The sequence below is a fragment of the Rhincodon typus genome, chromosome 34 (assembly GCF_021869965.1).
Source record: "Rhincodon typus isolate 14 chromosome 34, sRhiTyp1.1, whole genome shotgun sequence".
Classification (NCBI taxonomy): domain Eukaryota; kingdom Metazoa; phylum Chordata; class Chondrichthyes; order Orectolobiformes; family Rhincodontidae; genus Rhincodon; species Rhincodon typus.
Genome location: NC_063365.1, coordinates 20,962,356 through 20,984,633, shown reverse-complemented (window position 1 = coordinate 20,984,633; position 22,278 = coordinate 20,962,356). Strand labels below are relative to the sequence as shown.

At 43.9% G+C, this 22,278-nt stretch overlaps 1 protein-coding gene across 1 annotated transcript in view; it reads left to right on the top strand.

Moving 5' to 3' along the window:
- The window catches only part of LOC109920474 (cadherin-23-like), a 105,654-nt gene that overhangs the window by 55,924 nt on the left and 27,452 nt on the right, over positions 1 to 22,278 (top strand). The window contains exons 17-23 of the mRNA XM_048616337.1: positions 4,188 to 4,365; positions 6,325 to 6,536; positions 8,409 to 8,600; positions 10,703 to 10,816; positions 16,100 to 16,226; positions 18,056 to 18,307; positions 21,983 to 22,144. Coding sequence (XP_048472294.1) covers positions 4,188 to 4,365; positions 6,325 to 6,536; positions 8,409 to 8,600; positions 10,703 to 10,816; positions 16,100 to 16,226; positions 18,056 to 18,307; positions 21,983 to 22,144 — 1,237 coding nt within the window. The remainder of the gene's footprint in view (positions 1 to 4,187; positions 4,366 to 6,324; positions 6,537 to 8,408; positions 8,601 to 10,702; positions 10,817 to 16,099; positions 16,227 to 18,055; positions 18,308 to 21,982; positions 22,145 to 22,278) is intronic.

Sequence of the window (22,278 nt, the reverse complement as noted above, 5' to 3'; positions counted from 1 at the left end):
TGAACATGCACTCCAAGGTCTCTTTGTTCAACAGCTCTCCCCAGGACCTAACCGTTAATTGCATAAGTCCCGCCCTGATTTGCCTTTCCAAAATGTAGCACCTCACATTTATCTAAATTAAACTCCATCTGCCATTCCCCGGCCCATTGGCCCATCTGATCAAGATCCCTTGGTACTCGGAGGTAACTTTCTTCACTGTCCACTACACCACCAATTTTGATGTCATCTGCAGACTTACTAACCATACCTCCTATGTTCACGTCCAAATCATTTATATAAATGACAAAAAGCAGCAGACCCAGCCCCAATCCTTATGCACACCACTGGTCACAGGCCTCCAGTCTGAAAAGCAACCCTTCACCACCACCCTCTGTCTTCTACCTTCGAGCCAGTTCTGTATCCAAATGGCTAGTTCTGCCTGTATTCCATGTAACCTAATCTAAACTAACTAGTCTATCATGGGGAACCTTGACCCACACCTTACTGAAGTCCATATAGGTCACGTCCACCACTCTGACCTCATCAATCCTCTTCATTACTTCTTCAAAAAACTCAATCAAGTTAGTGAGACATGATTTCCCACTCACAAAGCCGTGTTGACTATCCCTAATCAGTCCTTGCCTTTCCAAGTACATGTAAATCCTGTCCCTCAGGCTTCCCTCCAACACTGTAACGACCACTAATGTCAGGCTCATCGGTCTATAGTTCCCTGGCTTTTCCTTACCATCTTTCTTAAATAGTGGCACCACGTTAACCAACCTCCAGTCTTCTGACACCTCACCTGTGGCTATTGATGATACAAATATCTCAGCAAGGGGGCTAGCAATCACTTCCCTAGCTTCCCACAGAGTTCTAGGGTACGCCTGATCAGGGCCTGGGAATTATCCACCTTTATGTATTTTAAGACATTCAGCACCTCCTCCTCTGTATTATGGACATTTTTGCAAAATGTCACTATTTATTTCCCCATGTTCTCTATCTCCCATATCCTTCTCCACAGTAAACACTGATGCAAAATACTCATGTAGTATCTCCGCCATCTCCTGTGGTTCCACACATAGGGGCCTTGCTGATCTTTAAGGGGCCCTATTTTCTTCATGGTTACCCTTTTTGTCCTGAAATGTATTTGTAGAATTCCTTTGGATTCTCCTTAGTCCTATTTGCCAAAGCTATCGCATGTCTCCTTTTTGCCCTCCCGATTTCCCTCTTAAGTATACCCCTACTGCCTTTATACTTTTCTGGGAATCACTTGATCCCAGCTGTTTATACCTGACATATGCTTCCTTCCTATTCTTGACCAAAACCTCAATTTCTCTAGTCATCCAGCATTCCCTACACCTACCAGCCTTGCCCTTCACCCTAACAGGAACATATTGTCTCTGGACATTTTTGAAGGCTTCCCATTTCCCAGTGGTCCCTTGGCCTGCGAACATATGTCCCCAAACAACTTATGAAAGTTCTTGCCTGTTACCATCAAAATTGGCCTTCCTCCAATTTAGAACTTCAACTTTTAGATCCGGTCTATCCTTTTCCATCACCATTTTAAAACTGATAGAATTATGCTCACTGGCCCCAGTGACACCTCAGTCACCTGCCCTGCCTTATTTCCCAAGAGTAGGTCAAATTTTGAACCTTCTCTAGTAGGTCCATCCACAAACTGAATCAGAAAGTTTTCTTGTGCAAACTTAACAAATTCCTCTCCATCCAAGCCCTTAACACTATGGCAGTTCCAGTCTATGTTTGGAAAGTTAAAAGCCCCTACCATAACCACCCTATTATTCTCATGGATAACTGAGATCTCCTTACAAATTTGTTTCTCAGTTTCCCCCTGACTATTGTGGGGTTCAGTAGTACAATCCCAATAAGGTTATCATGCCTTTGTTATTTCTCAGTTCCACCCAAATAACTTGCCTGGATGTATTCCCAGGAATATCCTCCCTAAGTACAGCAGCAATGTTATCCTTAATCAAAAATGCCACTCCCCCTCCTCTCTTGCTCCCCTTTCTATGCTTCCTATAGCATCTGTACCCTGGAACATTAACCTGTCCATCCCTGGGCCATGTCTCTGTAATTGCTATGATATCCCTGTCCATGTTCCCAACCATGGCCTGCGTTCATCTGCCCTTGCCTTCAGATCTGCTGAGTTTCTCCAGCACTTTGTTTTTTGATTTCCAGCTCTCGCAGTTCTTTGTTTTATATTAACTCAGCTAATCAAAGCCAATCAGGAGAACTTGCTTCCAATCTCTAGTCCGGACTAATAGCTAACTTCCATCTTTTTATTTATAACACAGTGATGGGAACACTCCACACACCCTCCCTTGGTATACGTTGTCAGCTCAAATAGTGTTGGATTAATTAGTGGGAACCATTACAAAGCCAGAGGCAGATCACTCTCACCCAGCCTATGAAGACCACCAGGATCTGCGCTTGTTTGCAAGAGTCATTTTGTTCCACTTTAAACTGGCCGACAATTTCAGCATATGAGAAACATACGTGTTTTTAAAACTCAGCCATGCAGTTAGCTGGTTTCTCGCTCCAGTTACCCAGTCCCTGTGTTTGACCTGAGATGCCCCTGGTAACTAGTAACTCCATGTGTTTGTGCCCCATCTTATGCATGGTCCTGGGGCTAGCTCAGTTGGCTGCATGCCTGGTTTGCGATGTAGAGTGATGCCATCAGTGTGGGTTCAGTTCTTGCACTAGCTGAGGTTATTGCTTCCTTAAAAAAAAGAAGTGTAATTTGATGAGCCTTCCTGTCAGTTGGCTGGACACTGGTTTGCAACACAAAGTGTAATCAACAACATGGGTTCAATTCCTGATTCTTATGATCAGCTTTGCTCAGTGGATTAGTATCAAGCAAAGAACTGCGAGTGCTGGAGAAACTCAACAGGTCTGGCAGTATCTGTGGAGAGAGATACTCTGTAGATGCTGCCAGACCTGCTGAGTTTCTACAACACTTTGTTTTTGATCAGCTGGATGGGTTCGGCACCAGCTGAGGTTACCAGGAAGGACTCTCCTTCTCACCCTCTCCCCTCACCCGAGGCATGGTGACCCTTCAGTTAAATTACCACCAGTTGTCTCTCTCTCTCCCTGTCTTTCTCTCTCTGATGAGAGTGTGAGGCTATGTTGACTTTACTTTTACTTTTTGATCCTAGGGCTCCCTTCTAAGTCCATCTCCCATCCTAGCTCCGCTTCATAGAATCATACAGTGCAGAAGAGGCCCTTTGGCCTATCAGGACTGTACGATCAAAGCAATTCTAAGATCTCAAATAGTTCCATGTTCCAGCACTGGGCCCACAGCCTTGAAAATTATGACATTTAAAGTGTAAACTCCTGAAATTGCCAAATGAGGAGGGGTTGCAGGGGATTCAATGGCACATTTTGGTTTCTTACATAAGGAAAATGAAGACCCAGACTCAGATCACTAACTCTGTTTCTCTCTCCACAGATGCTGCCAGACCTGCTGAGTTTCTCCAGCATTCTCTGTGTTTGTTTCAGATTTCCAGCATCCACAGTATTTAGCTTGATTGATCGCGGGAATGAGTGGATTGTCTTATGAGGAAAGGTTGAGCAGGTCGGACTTGATTCCATCAGACCATCAGATAACGGAGCAGAATTAGGCCCTTCGGCCCATCGAGTCGGCTGTACCATTCGATCATGGCTGATGTTGCCCTGGAGTTTACAAGAGTGAGGGGTGACTTGATCGAAAGGTGTAACATCCTGAATGGTTTTGATACGGTGAATGTGGAAAGGATGATTCCACTTGTGGCTCAGTTCTGAACAAGGGGACATTGTTTTAACATTAGGCATTTCCCTTTCAGGAGAGAGATGAGGGGAGTTTTAATTTCACAGAGGCCTGTGTGATTTTGGAGCTCTGGCTCAGAAGGCAATGGAGGTCGGGTCATTGAATTTTGATGGGCAGGAGAATCATGAGATCCCGAGGATAGATGAGAATGTGAAATTTGAAACACAAACGTATCAGCCATGGTCTTGTTGAAATACAAGGCTCGAGAGGCTGAATGGTCTAATTCTGCTCCTATTTGGAATGTTTGTATGCGCTCGGCGAAAGGTCAGGTTGGGACACAGCCCAGAAGTTACATCGAGTTGTCGTCTGATTCCATTTTCAAGCTGACAGTATTAACTGCAGGTTGAGTCTCATTGGCTAATGCAGTTGCAATTTATCACTACAGGTCCTGGTGACTGTTCTGGATGTCAATGACTATCGTCCCCAGTTCTCCAAGAATGTCTTCAGCACCAGCGTTTATGAGAATGAACCAGGAGGAGCTTCTGTGGCTACCATGACTGCAACAGATCTGGACGAAGGGGAGAATGCGGTCTTGCAGTATAGTATTCAGGGCCCTGGTGTGGGTAAGACAAATAATTATCTCACCCCCTTTTGGGAGCAGTTTTCCTTTTTCATTTGAATGTTTCACTGCCCCTTCTAACCTTTGAAACTCTTGAGTTTGGACATCATGACAGAATAAGACCGTAATAAATAGGAACAGGCCATTCAGCCCTTTGAGCCTGCTTTGCTCCTCAATAAAATGATGGCATGTGCCTTTCTGCAGCAGCACAGCAAAGTGCCAATCTCTTTCCCAAACCTTCCCCACAGCATCTCAGAGTTAGTGCTCCTGCTCACTTTGTCATCATTCCTCAGCGAGGTTGGCTCACCTTCACCCAGTATCTCCACTGCGGGAATGGCCTCTGTACCTGTTTAGGGAACCCTTAGTATGAGCAGGTAGTATGGGGGAAGACATCTGTGACAAGGAACAGGAGACATCATCTGGATTGAGAACAATTGCTGGCGGTGCTGACGGTAATGACAATGGTGGTGATGTTGATGGTGGTGGTGGCTGTAACGGTGGTTGGGGGGAGGAGGGGAATGGAATGGGCTCACCTCTCCTGCTCCCCTACCTCCTGACCCCCAAAAGCTGCACCTCTCCAATGGAGCTGAAGCAGGCAATCTCAAATCTAAACTGTGAATCACACTAAGATTTCCGATTACCCTGAAGGGTCAGTAAACTAGGTTCCTGTACCAGTAGTTTGGTTAGAGTGAAGCAAAACTCACAATCTGTCTTTTAAAATGTTTCACAATGAAGGGTATGTATAAAGAGTAGCCATTGTAACAATTTATCATTGAGTGACCTCAAAGGCTAGAAGATATTGTTGTCAGTGGTTGTTAATTTCTGTAGATATCTGAACCTGATGTTTTTGTGTCCCAGTGTACCTCACACTATCTTCCTCTATGTAGATGTAGCTCCCGTTCTCCCCACCATTCCATTCACCCCATCGCTGTCTCTGTATTTCGATCAATCTCTCTGTCCTGGTTTCATTATTTATTCATTTATGGGGTGTGGATGTCATTAGGAAGGTAGCCCATTCCCCATTGCTCTCGAAGCGATGGTGAGGTGACGCTTTCCAGAATATAACTGTGTGGCTTACACAGCTATTGGAGAGAGCAGTTAAGATGCACCCACGTTGCTCTGGGTCTGGAGTCACACATGGACCACACCAAGTGAGGACAGCTAATTTCCTTCCCTCGATTTTGGCAACCATCTCATGGTCGGATTTTATTTCAGATTAAAATCATTTACCAATCTCTGGTCACAGACAGACCTGATGGGATTTGAACTCTGATTTCCAGATTGTAAGCCTAGGCCTTTGGTTGACTGGTCCAGAAACAATGACCACCATGGCCACCCACTGCCTTCAGGCATGTGCTCTCAACCTCTGCGCTTAACTTCAACTCAGCATCCTAGAAATTAACCTGGGCCTGTTTTCTCAGACGTTTTGTTTTAAATTCACTCACAGGATGTGGGCATCGCTGGCTGAGCCAGCATTTATTACTGCATCCCACAATACTTAAGAAAGTGGACCCAGAAAAAGTGAATGCATTGATCAATGATCATAAGACTCTGGAACAGTTCCTGTGGGTGGAGGTTAGCTAATATAACCCTATCATTTAAAGAAAGGAGGTAGAGAGCAAACAGATTTATAAACTGGTTTTCTGAAGAAGGGTCCAGACCCGAAACGTCAGCTTTCCTGCTCCTCTAATGCTGCCTGGCCTGCTGTGTTCATCCAGCTCCACACTGTGTTATCTCAGACTCCAGCATCGGCAGTTCCTACTATCTCTTACAGACTGGTTAGCCTGATATCCCTAATTGCCCGGAGGGCAGCTAAGAGTCAACCCCTTTGCTGTGGGTCTGGAGTCACACGTAGGCCATAAAGATGGCACATTCTCTTCCCAGATAGAGTGTGCCAGATAGGAAGCTGCAGAAATTGCCAGGAACGTTACATTCCAATCTATTTACTCTGTTTACCTTTCAGAGGCTTTTAGGATTGATGAGGACACAGCCGTGATCACTACCACGAGGCTCCTGGAATCCTACGAGAGGTTTAATTTGACAGTGGTAGCCACAGACCGTGGTCGCCCACCGCTCTGGGGGACAACATTGCTGACGATTGAAGTGATTGACGTGAATGACAATCGGCCCATTTTCATTCGACCACCCAATGGGACAATACTGCACATCATGGAGGTGAGGAACCCACCCTGCCCACAGACAGCCCAGGCACAGGAGAACATTTTAAACATCAAAGTCCTTTTAGAGAATAAAGAAAGAGCTTAAAACTCCTTTTTTTTAATATAAAGGCAACATTGGGAATAGGCCATGAAAATAAAATCAAAATATTGCAGATGTTGGAGGTCTAAAATAAAAAGGACAACGCGCTGTGGAAATACAGTAGGTCTGGCAGCATCTGTGGAGAGAGGAACAGAGTTAACATTTCGAGTTGCATTCTTGTCGATCTTAAAAGCTTCTGAAAGGAAAGGGTGTAGGTGACTGACATGTAGCATTTGCAACAGTTGTTGGAGCTGTCTTATCTGACACAGAGGCTTTGCCACGCAGTAAAAACAGGTCCAACATGGCTTTAGTTACGTTAGACCTGAGACGTTAACTCTGTTTCTCTCCATGAGGTTTCTGAGTTTCTCCAGCACTTCCTGTTCTTATTTTAGGAAAAGGACAATAGCTTTTGTTTTCAGTATTGCACATTTATGGCTGCAGGAAGTGTATCTGTTTAGAAAGAATTAGATTGAGACAGAAGTCTGGAGTCGATTAAAGGCCATTCAGTCCACCAGTTTCATTCTAGCCAGAAATAAGTTTCATCGATACTGGAATTCCTGTATTTTTGAATATACCTGCTAACGAACAAGAAGCAGAAGTAGGCCACTCAACACCTCACACCTGCTCCATCATTCAATAGGATTGTGGCTGGTCTGATTGTGATCTTAAATCTGCATTTCTCCCTGATAACCTTTTACCCCCTTGATTGATTGACAAGAATCTATCTGCCCCACCTTAAAAATATTCAAGGACTGTGCTTCCACCACCTTTTCAGGAAGAGAGGCCCAAAGACTTACAACCTTCTCAGAAAATGATTTTGCCTCATTTCTGTTTTAAAGCAGTGACCCCTGATTTTTAAACCGTGACCTGTGATCAGTAGACTTGCAAACGCCCAGTCTGCATCAGTAGAGATATAAACAAATCTGGTAAATGTGCTTTTCATTCACTAGACTCATCCTAAAATGTAAAATATCCCACTTGAAATTCCATTACTGCTTAATTTTTATATCCATAAAAAGCGTGTATTTTGTTTCCTTTTATTTGTGCTTACACTAGCTATGCCTCTGTAAAGTCCTGCATTTTTTTGTTACTTTTTTTGTGGGAGTGGGCGCCAATGGCTGGGCCAGCATTTATTGCCTGTTCCTAATTGCCCTGGAGAAAGGTAGTGGTGATACGGCTTCTTGTATTGCGACAGCCCTTCATGTCTAACAACAGCTTCTGCGCTGTTGGCAAGGAAGTTCCTGGATTTTGACCCAATGACAGTGAAGAAACAGCAATATATTTCCAAGTCAGGATGGTGAGTGGCTTGGAGGGGAGCTTGCAGGAGGTGGTGTTTCGATGTATCTGCTGCCCTTGTCCTTCTCGATGGAAGTGTTTGGAAGGTGCTAACAGGTGAACCTTGCTGTAGTGCATCTTGTAGCTGGTACATACTGCTGCCACTATGTGTCAGTGGCAAAGGGAGTGAATGATGAAGATGGTGGATTTGATGCTGGCTTGTCCTGGATGGTATCAAGCTTCCTGAGTGTTATTGGAGCTGCCCCCATCCAGGCAAGTGGGGAGTATTCCATCACACTCCTGATGTATGCCTCGCAGTTGGTGAAATGGGTTTGGGGAGTCAGGAGGTGAGTTACTTGCTGCAGGATTCCCAGCCTCTGAGCTACTCTTGTATTGATGTGGCTGGTCTGGTTCAGATTGTGGTCCATCAGTAACCCATGGGGTGTTGATTTGGAATGAGCTGAGACCATGATACCTTCAGTTTTGTTGCTGTCAATCTTGTTTTCTTTTCAGGAGAGAGACGCAGGCTTTAATGTGTATGAGGTGCTGGCCACTGACAACGACGAAGGTTTGAATGGAGCGGTCAGGTATGGTTTTCTGAAGACAGCGGTCAACAGAGACTGGGAGTATTTCAGCATCGACCCTCTGAGTGGAATCATCAATACGACAGTGAGGCTGGACAGGGAGAGGCAGGCTGTCTATAATGTGAGTGATCTGTTAGGAAGGTGATCCCCATCCTTGGACACAAACCACTCTGATCATAGTAGAAGGTCTTATTTGGATTCTGCATTAGTGACAGGGGTGCCCTGATGACTGACCTGTGGATGTCTGAGAGAAGGTTTGTCCAGATCAGCAACAACAGCTTGAACCAGTTGGACAATCGGCCTGTAAGTTCTCCATAAAACATGAGAAAAGTAACCAACTGCATCTCAAAGTTTAGAATTCTTTGCAGCATGAAGTTCCTGGCTTTCAAGTGATTATTTGGAGCTAAATTGGCTGTGACACTCAGCAGTCAGATCTGTGCAGACACAAAAATACAACACAGTAATATAGCTGGCGTAAAAGCAGAAAATACTGGAAATACTCAGCAGGTCAGACATGGAGAGAGAGAAACAGGGAGGCTGTTTCAGGTTCATGTGCTTCAATTAGAGCTGATTATAACTGAGCTCCAAACACAGGCGTGGTAAAAACATCCTGCCATGCTTCCTGGAACCCCATCTCACAGCACTTCAGCCTGTCGCCGTGCAGAGTATAATTGCAGGTCAGATTGTAAAAGACCAAGCCATCTCCCTGGATACCATGAACTTAGGTTCCCTCCTGAGTGGAAAGAGGCCATTTGGCCCATCGAGTCTGCACCGACCCTCCAAAGAACATCCCATCCAGACCTACACCCCCTGCCCTATCCCTGTAACTCTGCATTTCCCATGGCTAACATACCTAGCCTGCACATTCCTGGACCCCAAGGACAACTTAGCATGACCAATCCACCCTAACCTGCACATCTTCGGAGTGTTGAAAGAAACCCACACGGACACGAGGAGAACGTGCAAATTGCACACAGTCGCCTGAGGCTGGAATCAAACCCAAGTCCCTGGAGTTGTGAAGCAGCAGTACTAACCACTGAGGCACTTTATTTAATTGCAAAGCCAAGCAACCTCCCCCAACCCCTACACAAACTCCGGATGTTACACAATCTCATCAGGTGAGTGTAACATTTGGGCAGAGCTCTTTCCTGTGTTACTACACAAAGTCCAGCCAGCTCCATACCCCAGGTCTAGTAAACTACTGAAAATCAATTTAACTGCATTCTTAAAAATCAGACAGCACACTTGATTAAGTGATTAGTGAGATGCAGTTGGTTACTTTTCTGATGTTTTGTGGAGAACTTACAGGCCGATTGTCCGAGTTGCAGTGGCTCTAGGCCCGAAACATCAGCCTTCCTGCTCCTCTGATGCTGCTTGGCCTGCTGTGTTCATCCAGCTCTACACCTTGTTATCTCTAGGCCGATTATCCAACTGGTTCAAGCTGTAGTTATTGATCTGGACAAACCTTCTCTCAGACATCCACAGGTCAGTCATCAGGGCACCCCTGTCACTAATGATTGAGATAACAAGGTGTAGAGCTGGATGAACACAGCAGGCCAAGCAGCATCAGAGGAGCGGGAAAGCTGATGTTTCGGGTCTGGGCCCTTCTTCAGAAAGGTTAACTGACCTGCTGGGCTTTTAGCCACTGTTCACCAGCAGATACTAAGAGTGAGTGGGTCTTGTTTTATACTTGGCTTCATTACTGCCATGGATGAACTTTTAGCACAGCTTCTAAATATAGGTATGTGATCATTTGGATCATAAATTATGGCTGGCTCTGATAGTCCTCAGCAGTTAATCAATCATTTTGGAGAAGGAGGAAAGGTAGGTATCCCCACTTTGGTTCTCCAAGTGAGTATCGACACCACTGAGTTAACAAAGTTGGACAGCAAGTGGGGATCGTGGCAGGATTCACCGTAAACAGAATCTACTTCTAAAAAAAAGGTCTTTGCAATTGATGGCAAACAGAAGTCTCAACTGAGACTACAGTAAAATCTCTCAACAAAAGCAAAGTGATTCCTGCAGCTAAATGCAGTGAGTGGGGAATAGTTTTATTGCACAATGTGCCCAACCACCCAACTTCACTCACTCTGGGCAAGACTGAGGAGAGAAATGAACCAATCACCCCTATTTTCTGGCCTGAATGTTGTAGTTGTTATGTAGTGAAGGAGCAGGATGAGATCAGTGAGCATACTCCTTATGGATTCTTTGTTTTCTTTCCAGCTGATTCTCTTGGCATATGACCTTGGGCACCCTGTGCCCTATGAGACCACCCAACTTCTGCAAGTTGCTCTGGATGATATTGATGATAATGAGCCCCTCTTCCTCAAACCACCGGTAAGAACATTTCAACGAACTTAGCAAATATGTTTCAATACCATGTATCAGTTGGGTTCCAGGAGCCATGGGGAATTTTTCTTTACTCATTCACGGGATGAGGGCATTGCTGGTGAGACAGCATTTATTGCCCATCCCTAATTGCCCAGAGGGCACTTCAGAGTCAACCACATTTCTGTGGGTTCTGGAGTCACATGTAGGCTAGACCAGGTAAGGGTGACAGTTTCCTTCCCTAAACGACATTAGGGAACCAGATGGATTTTTCCCAACAATCGACAATGGGCTCATGGTCATTAGTAGACTCTTACTTCCAGATATTGTTTGAATTCAAATTCCACCATCTGCCATGGCAGGCTTCGAACCTGGGTCACCAGAACGTTACCTGGGTGTCTGGATTGACAGTCCAGCAATAATACCACTAGGCCATTGCTTCCCCATTGTATATTGTATTGGGAATTGTATATTGTTTATTGTGGAGCACAGAAGGAGATTGTTCAGGCTGATTTTCTGCATGTGTTGCCACTTAGTCCCGTTCTTATGTTCTCCCCTACCACCTGACAAGTAATTCCACTTCATATAATGGTATTACCATCCCTGAATGCCCCACCATCAACGTCTTGAGGGTCACCATTGACCAGAAAATGAACTGAACTCGCCACATAAACACAATGGCTACAACAGCACAACGGGTCAAATACTAGGAATATTGCTGTGAATAACTCACCTCCTGACTCCCCAAAGCCTGTGCATCATCTACAAGGCACAAGTCAGGAGTGTGATGGAATACTCCCCACTTGCCTGGATGGGTGCAGCTCCAACAACATTCAAGAAGCTTGACACCATTCAAGGCAAAGCAGCCCACTTGATTGGCACCACATCGACAAACATCACTCCCTCTGCTACTGACACAGATCCTCAGTATTTTGCTTTATTTAATATATCGCTATTGCTGTGGATAGATTTTGTCCACTCTCTCCCTTTAAGGGAAGTTCTTCATTCACGAATTGCGGTCAATAACAGAAAAAACTGCACCTCTTCGATCCACAAGTCACATCATCACTTAGCTGAGTCAGTATTTTTTATTTCTGTTTGGAAACCACACACAATGCTTTTTGCGACTCACTGTCAGTACAAACCTTCGTGACGGAAACAGAAGACAATATGTTTATGACCGTTGCCAAGCGCAATGTAGTCAGACTCACTGTTCAACTCCAGATGAAGAGGTGTAGGGCCCAGTGAATATTCTAGCCTTGTAACTCAGTCTAAACTCGTAGAGTCTTAGGCACTGTCTTTCAGATGGAATATTAAATAGAGATCCCCACCTGCTCCACCAGGAGATTATTTCTTCTACATTACTACTGGAAGAGAGCCAGGGGGTTCCACTGGCTGTCTTGACATTCCAGTGCAGTGCAGAAGCATTGCTACACCAACAGAAGAGCAGCCTTTCAGAGGGGATGCTAACCCAAAGCCCCATCTGCCTGCTCAGGTGGATGTAAATGAAGCCATGGCATTATCTCAAAGGAGAGGACCATGAAATTTGCCATGGTGTCCTCATAGCATCGTAGTTATGTCACCGACTGAGTGATCCCAAACCTCAGGCAAGGGTTCTGAGGACATGGTTTTGAATCCAGCTGTGGCAGACAGTCCCATTTGAATAAAATTTTTAAAACTCCAGGATTTAAAAAGTGACCATGTACCCACTATTTATTGTTGTAAAACCCATCTGGCTCACTACTGTCCTTTTGAGAAGGCAAGCCTTAACTGCTGATAAATGCTGGCCTGTCCAGCAAGGCTCACATCCCATGAAGGAATAATAAAGAAAACATTGAAACAAATTATCTGGTCACAATCACATTGCAGTCTGTGGGAGCTTAAATTGGTTGCTGTGAAGTGACTTCAGACACCATTGGCTGTAAAGATTTTGAGATGTCCAATGGTCACGAAAGGTGCTATATAAATGCAAATGTATTTCATTCTTTTCATTAGCCATCAGCCACAATCGTTCAGGTCATTGTTAATGTGATCTTGCTGTGTGCAGAATGGCTACTGACAATCACTGAGATATTTCTGAAAAGCGCAATAAAGTACAGAGTGATAGTTCCAGTCAAAAGGAACCCTTCAGCCCATCTAGTTCAGCCATCCCCATACTTCCCCTCTTGTGTTTTCACTAACTCAGGAAGTCACTTGACAAGAATGTGCAGGATTTCATTTTGAAACTCATTAAAGTTGCGCATTCCCCACCCTTGCTGATAAACTGTTCCACATACTTAACCATCTGTTAGCAAAAATATTCCTCCTGTATTTAGCAGTGTGGCATTCTTGACAACTGGTTGCCTTGCTATCTTATTCCTGAGAACCTTGGGAGGTACATAAGCAAGTACTTGACTCTGACATGCCCTCGTTAGCCCTGCACCTTGTGTAGCACCTTCACTTCAAGTAGACCGATCCCATACTCTGAATGTAAAGAGAGTGAGAAGCAACCTCGTTGACAGAAATGAGGGGTCTTGACAGGGTGGATGTTGAGAGTTGACTTCGCCAAGGCTGGTGAGTCTGGAACCAGGGCATCATACTCAAAAGCTAAGGAATCAGCCACTTAAAACTGATGTGAGGTCCTTCAATCAGTGTGTTTGAATTTTCTACCCTATAGGGTGGTAAACACTCAGTTCCTGATATATTTCATGGCTAAGATTGATAAATCTTTAGACATCAAGGGAATTAAGATTTAGGGGAGTGGGTAAGAAAGCAGAGTGGTGATAGAAGATCAGCCATGATCTCACTGAATAGCACAGCAAGCTCAAAAAGCTGAATGGCCTCCTCCGGTTCCTATTTCTAATGTTCTGAAATTACCACAAATCACAACCCTAGAATACCTATGGACACATTAAACTTTAATTAAAACATGTTCGCAATTTGAGAAAAGAAGACATAGGGCCAATAGTTGACAGCAGATGTAAATTTATAGTCTGTCTGGACAGAGAGAGAGAGAGAGAAAATCCCTGAGAAGGTGTCATAGAAACTTCAAAGAGATGGATTTAAAAGGGAAGAAATGGATTACAATCTGAATTGTAATCTCCCGGGAGTTATTTCACACTGTGAACATGATTGGAGAAAAGACAACCATCTAGGCTAGGAAAATATTTTGTGTAATCCCCTTTCAAGAACACACAAGAACAGGCATTAAAAGCCAGTTCAGCCCTGCTGTATGTGTGTGTGCTAGTGGAGGAAGGTCATAGAGTTGTACAGCACGGAAACAGATCCTTCGGTCCAACTCGTCCACGCCGACCCGATATCCTAAATTAATCAAGTCCTATTTGCCAGAACTTGGCCCAAATCCTTCTAAACCCTGCCTATTCATGTATTCATCCAGATGCCTTTCAAATGTTGTAATTGTACCTGTCTCCACCACTTCCTCTGGCAGCTCATTCCATACACGCACCACCCTCTGTGTGAAAAAGTTTCCCATATGCCCTTTTATATCTTTCCCCTCTCACCTTAAGCCTATGCCCTCTAGTTTTGGACTCCCCGACCCTGGGGAAAAGATCTTGTTTATTTACCCTATCCATGCCCCTTATGATTTTACAAACCTCTATAAGGTCACCCCTCAGCCTCTGATGCTCCAGGGAGAGTAGCCCCAGTCTATTCAGCCTTTCCCTATAGCTCAGACTGTGCTCATGAAGTAAGGTGTTTATACATGCCAGTGGAATGAGATACCCTTGTGTGCTATCCTGGGTCTGAGTGATAGTAATGCTGTGAAGGTCACAGTTGAAGAATTATACACTGGACATCCTTACGTTTCAGGTAGAGGACTATCTAACTCTTTTGTCAGCAAACCAGAAAAAAAGAAACAGGACAAAAGGATTTCAACTAACTATAAAGCCAAAAGTCTCAAAATCAACTGTTTATCTATCGACATTCCAGTGCCTTCTTTATGAATGATCCAGAGAGACTGATTAATCCTTTCTTTAACCTTTACTTTTTTGTTGGACTCATTTTTCATTTCTTCTCACATTTTGTAACTGAAAAACTCACAATAACTAATAGATTAAAGACTTGTGTAAATTGTCTACTTTTGAAACATTTGTTCATTTGGGTCTGGGAGAAATCTATCCATAAAGGAAGGGATCCATCTGTAAAGTAGAACAACAGAGAGGTCAGGTGAATAAAGAAGGAAAACCATGTCATCCCTGTTCACCGGGAAATTTAACAACTGGGGAATTCTGTCTGGCAGGTTAGTGAATGGGGAACCTCACCGAGGTATCTGGTCATGACAATTATGTCTCTTAGTAATATCTTGCACAGTGAGTGTCAGGATGTAAATTTTTCTTTTTTTATCTTGGCACGTTACATTTGATTGATCTTCCTGTTCCAAAAAGAAAGATGTGCCTTAAGTTTTAGCCCCAGAAATGTCACAAAGTGGCTTTTTTAAAATTCATTCATGGGTTTGAGGGTATCTCTGACCAGGCCAGCATTTATTGCCCATCCCTAATTGCCTAGAGGGCAGTTAAGAGTCAACCACATTGCTGTGGGTCTGGACCAGGTAAGGATGGCAGTTTCCTTCCCTAAAGGACACTAGTGAACCAGACGGGGTTTTCCTGACAATTAGCTCATGGTCATCATTAGACTCTTAAACTCCAGATTTTTATTGAACTGCAATTCCAACATTTGCCGTGGCAGGATTTGAACATGGGTTCCCAGAACATTACCTGGGTCTCTGGATTTACAGTCCAGCAATAATACCACCAGATCATTGCCTCCACCTACTCACACACTTTGTAGTTAGGTGTGAATGTGGAAAAGATGTTTCCTTTACGGGAGAGATTACTCTAGGACACAGTTTTAAAATAAGGGGTTGCCTATTTTAGACAGAGATGAGAAGGAATTATTTTTCACAGAGCATCGATAATCTGTGAAATTCTCCTCCACAGAGAGCACTGGAGGCTGGGTTATTGAGTATGGTCAGGGCTGAGTTATATAGATTCTTAATTGACAAGGGAATCAAAGGATATGGGGTAAACCGAGAAACTGAGTTGAGGACAGGATCTTATTGAATGGCAGAGCAGGGCTATAGGGGCCGAATGGCCTACTCTTAATTCGATATTCACAGGGAAATGTACACAACATGTAAAACCCCTGAACTGGAAAGCATAGGGAAGAGATCCAAGGCTGGTTGGAGAGTTGGTTGTTTGTGTTAAGTAAGCGTTTGTTCAGCTTTAAGTGTTCTTGCTCCTTTTCTCAGGCTATATTGTGTGTTGTAAATTCAGTGCTGCCTCTGTGTTTTATTAGAGGAGTTTGCAGTACCAGCTGCTGTTTGTGGCTGAACATTCTGATCCTGCCACCATTGTGGGGAATGTAACTGGAGCAACCGATGCTGATGAAGGATCCAATGCAGTTGTCTATTATTTCATAGCAGGTAGGTTCCAGGACTGTTGGCTGTGCCTTTAATGCTCACTAAAACCCTCACTCCTTCCCAGTCCCTCAGCTGCCCACTCTGATACTGAGAAGGTTGGTCCTTTGACCCTTTCAGACTGCGTCAAGCCTTGCCAGCCTCTTATCCCCACTTCCATAAAATTCAATCTTTGCAAAGCTCTGCCACTTGTGACCTGTTCTGTTCTTCCATGACTTCGCCAGTTCTTGCTGGCTTTCCTGAAGAGATTGTATTTAAATTCTGTACCCTCCTCATTTCAATCTTTACATTTCAAAACCCTGTTTGCCTATTTCTCAAGTTCCTTCAGCCCTCAAACATCTTGTAAATGCTGACCTCCTGGTCAATGTCCATCCACCGTAGTCTCGCTGCAGCCTCAAAGCCTATCTCTCCATCTGACTCCTCGATGCCCCTCCTATTTTCTACATTCCTGACACGTCCTGTTTGTAATGTTCGTCCTTGAAGTGCCAACATGTTTCTCAGCTTAATGGTGCTCAACAAATTAAAATTGTTGAACTTGTCCGCCATTAACTCTCAATCGCATTCTTTACTCTACAGTCCTTGGTGAATGCCACTTACTGCACCATTTCAGTTCCATACCAGCATTGGTGCTTAACTGGGGATGGAACCCAACAGTGGACTCAAGGCAAAATAAAAACCGAAAGAACTGCAGATGCTATAAATCAGGAACAAAAACAGAAGTTGCTGGAAAAGCTCAGCAGGTCTGACAGCATCTGTGAAGAAAAATTCAGAGTTAACATTTCGGGTCTGGTGACTCTTCTGAGTTCCGAGGAAGGGTCACAGGACCCGAAACGTTAACTCTGATTTTTCTTCACAAATGCTGCCAGACCTGCTAAGCTTTTCCAGCAACTTCTGTTTTTGTTCGTAGCCTCAAGGCATCTAGAAATCACACAGAGATGAATTTAATCAATGATTCTTACAGTCAATAAGCACAAGTTCAGTCCCTTTAATTTCACCTTAACTATTCACACTCTTTATATCCTGTAGAGAAATGGCAGCAATATGTACCATCTGTAAGATCCACTCAGTCACTCACTTCATTTGACAGGAACTTCCAAAGTGGCTTCTGTCACCTAGACTTACAGGGGCAGCAGATAGATGGGAACACCACCATCTACCACTTCCCCTCCAAACCACTCACCGTCCTGACTTGGAAATATATCACCGTTTCTTCACTGTTAGCTGGGTCAAAATCCTGGAATTCCCTCTCTAATGCCATTGTGGGTCAATGGTTCATGAAAGCAGCAAACCACCCCCTTCTCCAGGGTAATTAGGGATGGGCAATAAGTGCTGGCACAGCCAGTGGTGCTCACATCCCATGCACAAAAATTTTCCCATTTCGGTTTAAATTCTGGTCACAGTATAGAATAACCAAGCTTTAGAACGAGACTTGGCATCAACAGGAATTCTAAAGACTGACAAGAACCCGACCGCAAACTTTATAGGAGTAAAATCACAGAAAACAGTTAAAAAATGACAACATTGAGCACTTCAGTTTATTAATTAAGTACAAAATAGAAGGAACATGAGAACCAAAGGTTGTTTGGACAGTCTTGTCAGTCAGTGGCTCATCGGGAATCTGTTCATGTTCCAGCTAGGATGGGAAGGCAGGGCATCACAAGGCTAGAGGTTTGGAGGTTGGATACCAGACATAAAACCTCCAGGAAGGGATGGAAACACCAAAAATCACACAACCTAAGGGCAAAAGCACAAAGAGCTTACCACAGTGGCCCTTTCCAATACATAATAACGTAACAACTGCAGAAATAATTTATTAAACTTGTTTGTCAATGCAGCTGGAGATCCCGATAACAACTTCCAGCTGAATCGAGATGGGCTGCTTAAGGTATTGAATGATCTGGACCGAGAAACCAACCCGTTCTACGCTATCGTTGTCAAGGCTTCCAGTAACCCGAACTGGAAACCCCCAACGGGGCAAAACCAGCTCTTTGACCCCAGCACTGATCTCACCCTCCAGGAAGTCCGCATCTTCCTGGAGGATATTGATGACCAGCCGCCAAGGTTCATCAAGTCAGAGTACACAGCTGGTGAGTTTCCAACTTTCAGTCTGGTTGTGGTTTGGGTGGCAGAAAGAGCAGGGACATGTGGTCTGTTTGTGTGACAAATGTGTGAATGGGGGAGAGAAGCAGAGGAATCTAGAAACACAAATACAGAACCCACAAAAAATAGCAACTCAGATTAGTAAGATCGTTTAGAAAAATTATCAACAGCAATCAGTCCGATAGAGATACAGTTGAAAAGTAGACATTTGTTTTGGTAGGCTGAAGACTATCAATGGATTTATCAAACTGGTCATTGTTTGATTGCAGTGTTGTATGAAGCAGCATGTCTCTTGTCATGGAGACAACTCAATGGCTGTGGTATTAGGGGTTATCCATTTAATAGAAGACCTTCCATACTGCAATGAATACTGGGAAAGTATATCCGCCATTGCCATTGTTCATTTTCTCTGAATAAATACTGGCTTCTTAACAATGTCTGCAAAGGGCTGGATTTTTTTATGTCTAAAGTAGAAAAGTCACACTAAACTTATAAAAAATCCTTGGTTAGACCTTGCTTGGAGCACTGTGAACAGTTATGTCTCCATATTGTAAAAAATGGACAGAGGCACCACAGAAGATGCAACACAGATTCAGAAGAATGGGAGTAGACTGAGAGGAAAGGCCGAACAGGCTGGGTCCTTTTCTTTTCCTGTGTAAAGAGAAGACAGGGCGTGACCCAATAGCAAACACGTTGGTCATCTTAAAGTATGGGAGGTGTGGAGTTGATTGCATTTGCTGGTAGTTCTAAAGCTGGAGGCCACAACCACAAGGTCATCACTAATAATTCCAGTCTGGAATATTCCAGAGAAGTTTCCTTACCCAGAGGGTGATGAAAATGTAAAACTTGTTATCACGTGGAGTGCCTGTGATAAATAGCATTCACGAGGAAGCTAGATAAACACATGAAAAAGAAAAGGAACAGAACAATATGCTGAAAGGGAGAGCTGAAGGTGGGGAGAGGCTCATGTCCCCACCAGCATTGAGCAGGTGTCCCAGGTTTCTATTTCTGTGAATATCATATGTTAGAGTCATAGAGTCATACAGCACGGAAACAGACCCTTTGGTCCAACTTGCCCATGCTGACCATATATCCTAAATTAATCTAGTCCCACTTGCCAGCATTTGGCCCATTTCCCTCTAAACCCTTCCTATTCACGTACCCATCCAGATGCCTTTTAAATGTTGTAATTGTACCAGCCTCTACCACTTCCTCTGGTAGTTCCATGCACTCACGACCCTCTGTGTGAAAAAGTTGCCCCTTAGGCCCCTTTTAAATCTTTCCCCTCTCACCTTAAACCTATACCCTCTAGTTTTGGACTGCATTACCCTGGATAAAAGATCTTGGCTAATCACCCTATCCATGCCCTCTATAAGGTTACCCCTCAGCCTTTGACATTCCAGGGAAAATAGTCTATTGAGCCTCTCCCTATAGCTCAAACCCTCCAACCCTGGCAACATCCTTGTAAATTTTTCTGAACCCTTTCAAGTTTAACAACATCTTTCCTATTAACAAGGAGACCAGAATTAAATGCAAAAGTGGTCTAACTACAGCCACAGCATGACATCCCAACTCCAAAATAGTTACAGAGATAGTCTAGGCCCAAAACATCAGCCTTCCTGCTCCTCTGATGCTGTTTGGCCTGATGTGTTCATCCAGCTGTACACCTTGTTATCCAAAATAGTTACTCTGTTTTCCAGTAGTGTGTTTCAATTAATCCTTTATTAAACATTTATGCTGAGGATACTGCAACAGCCAAACCAATCGCAGATTCAAGAGAGAAAATCAGTAGCTTTTTGTTCATGATAAAGTAGCTGTAACTCAAAACATGTCAGTGGTTTTGAGGTCATCTGTTGAAAGAGTACTTCAGACAAATGATTACCCTGGCTGACAGAATACATCCAGCCTCTTGATAGAGTTTGATAGGAAAGCAGTATTTATTCAGAGAAAATAAACAATGGCAATGGCAGATATAGTTTCCCAGAATTCATTGCAATATGGAAAGTCTTCCATTAATTGGATAACACCTAATGCCACAGCTATTGAATTGTCTCCACATGACAAGAGATATGCTGTTTTATAAAACACTGCAATCAAACAATGACCAGTTTGATAAATCCCTTGACAGTCTTCGGCCTACCAACAAAAGATCTAATTTGTTACTTATTATTTTGGCCCCAACTAAATCTCAGGCATTTAAATAAAACAAAGATCTGAAACAAGAACAGAAATTGCGAGAGGAACTCAGCAGGTCTGGCAGCATCTGTGGAGAAAAAGCAGAGTTGATGTTTTGAGTCCAGTGACCCTTCATCAGAACGCTTGTGAACAGTTCTGAAGAAGGGTCACTGGACTCAAACTATTAACTCTGCTTTCTGTCTACAGATGCTGCCAGACCTGCTGAGTTTTTCTGTTTTCTGTTTTAAATCAATTTCTGTTTTAAATCAAAGGCATTGGTGGCTGATAGAAACTGCTGACTTGCATGTGTGGTTTTAAATCATTTACCTGCATTAATTTCAGTTCATGATCAAAACACTTTCTGTACACTCCTCCCGCAGCGCAGGTAAATGTACTTTGCATCTGTCTGATTAACAAACATCTGCCTCCAATCTGGAAGTGAAACACTCCCCACTGTGGTCTACAAATCATCATTTTTACCCACAACTGCACAAGAAAGGTTTCAGTTCACATGAGAATACAAGCACTAAAGCCACAGGATCAGTGTCTAGTACTCACTTACTAATCAAAATTGCAATTAACCATTTCTGCTATCCACATTTGTCACAGGAGGTGAGTGCCAGACATATTAGATAAAGCAAACCTAAATGAGGCAATCTTTATATTGACTCCTTTATTTGCAAGTCATATTATTATTTTCATAGAATCCCTACAGTGTGGAAGCAGGCCATTCAGTACATCAAGTCTGCACTGACCCTTTGAAGATCATTCCACCCTATCACTGCATTTCCCATGGCTAACCCACCTGACCTGCACATCCCTGGACACCATAGGGCAACTTAGCATGGCCAATCCACCCTAACCTGCACATCTTTGGACTGTGGGAGGAAACCAAAGCACCCAGAGAAAACCCACTCAGACACGGGGAGAATGTGCAAACTCCACACAGACAGTCACCCAAGGATGGAATTGAATCTGGGTCCCTAGCATTGTGAGGCAGCAGTGCTAACCACTGAGCCATCATACCACCCCTTTTTAAAAAAATGCTAACCTATATTGTTGTTGCTGGCTGGAAAGCTGAGCTTATTTGCATCTAATGGCCTTTTAGTGTAGGCTGTGAATATCCAGGTGATGATGCTTCCTCTGCATTGTCTGTGTGTCTGTGTGTGTGTGTCTGTGTGTGTATGTTTGTGTGTGGGTGGGTGTGTGCACGCACAAGTGTGTGGCTGTGGCTGTGTATGTGTGTGTGTGTGTGTTTGTGTGTGTGTGTGGGTGTGTGTGTGTGTGGGGGGGGGAGGTGTCTGTGGTGTGGGTGGGTGTGTGTGGGTGTGTGTGGGGGGGGGGGAGCATGGTGTGTCTGTGTGTGTGGGTGTGTGTGTGTGTGGGCGTGTATGTGTGTGTGTGTTTGGGTGTGTCTGTGTGTGTGTGTGTGTGCGCTTGTCGGTGTGGATTACACTAATACTGATGAACCTCTTTGCTGCCTGTAGGTGTTGCTACTGACGCCAAAGTAGGCTCCGAGCTGGTCAGAGTGGAGGCTTACGATGCCGATATTGGAAACAACAGCCTTGTCTTCTATCAAATTGTTAACATCCGCTACTATCAGCTCCAGTTCAATGAGTCTGAAGATGTGGGGAATGTCTTCATAATTGGTAGGATCTCAAGAGATGTGCATTTCTGTAAACCATGCTACCAGCTGTGGACCAAGATATTACTAATATTAGGGCTTAACAAGTCGGTGTGAATGACTTTTGTCCCATGTTTTCACACAAAAGAAAAAGCAGAC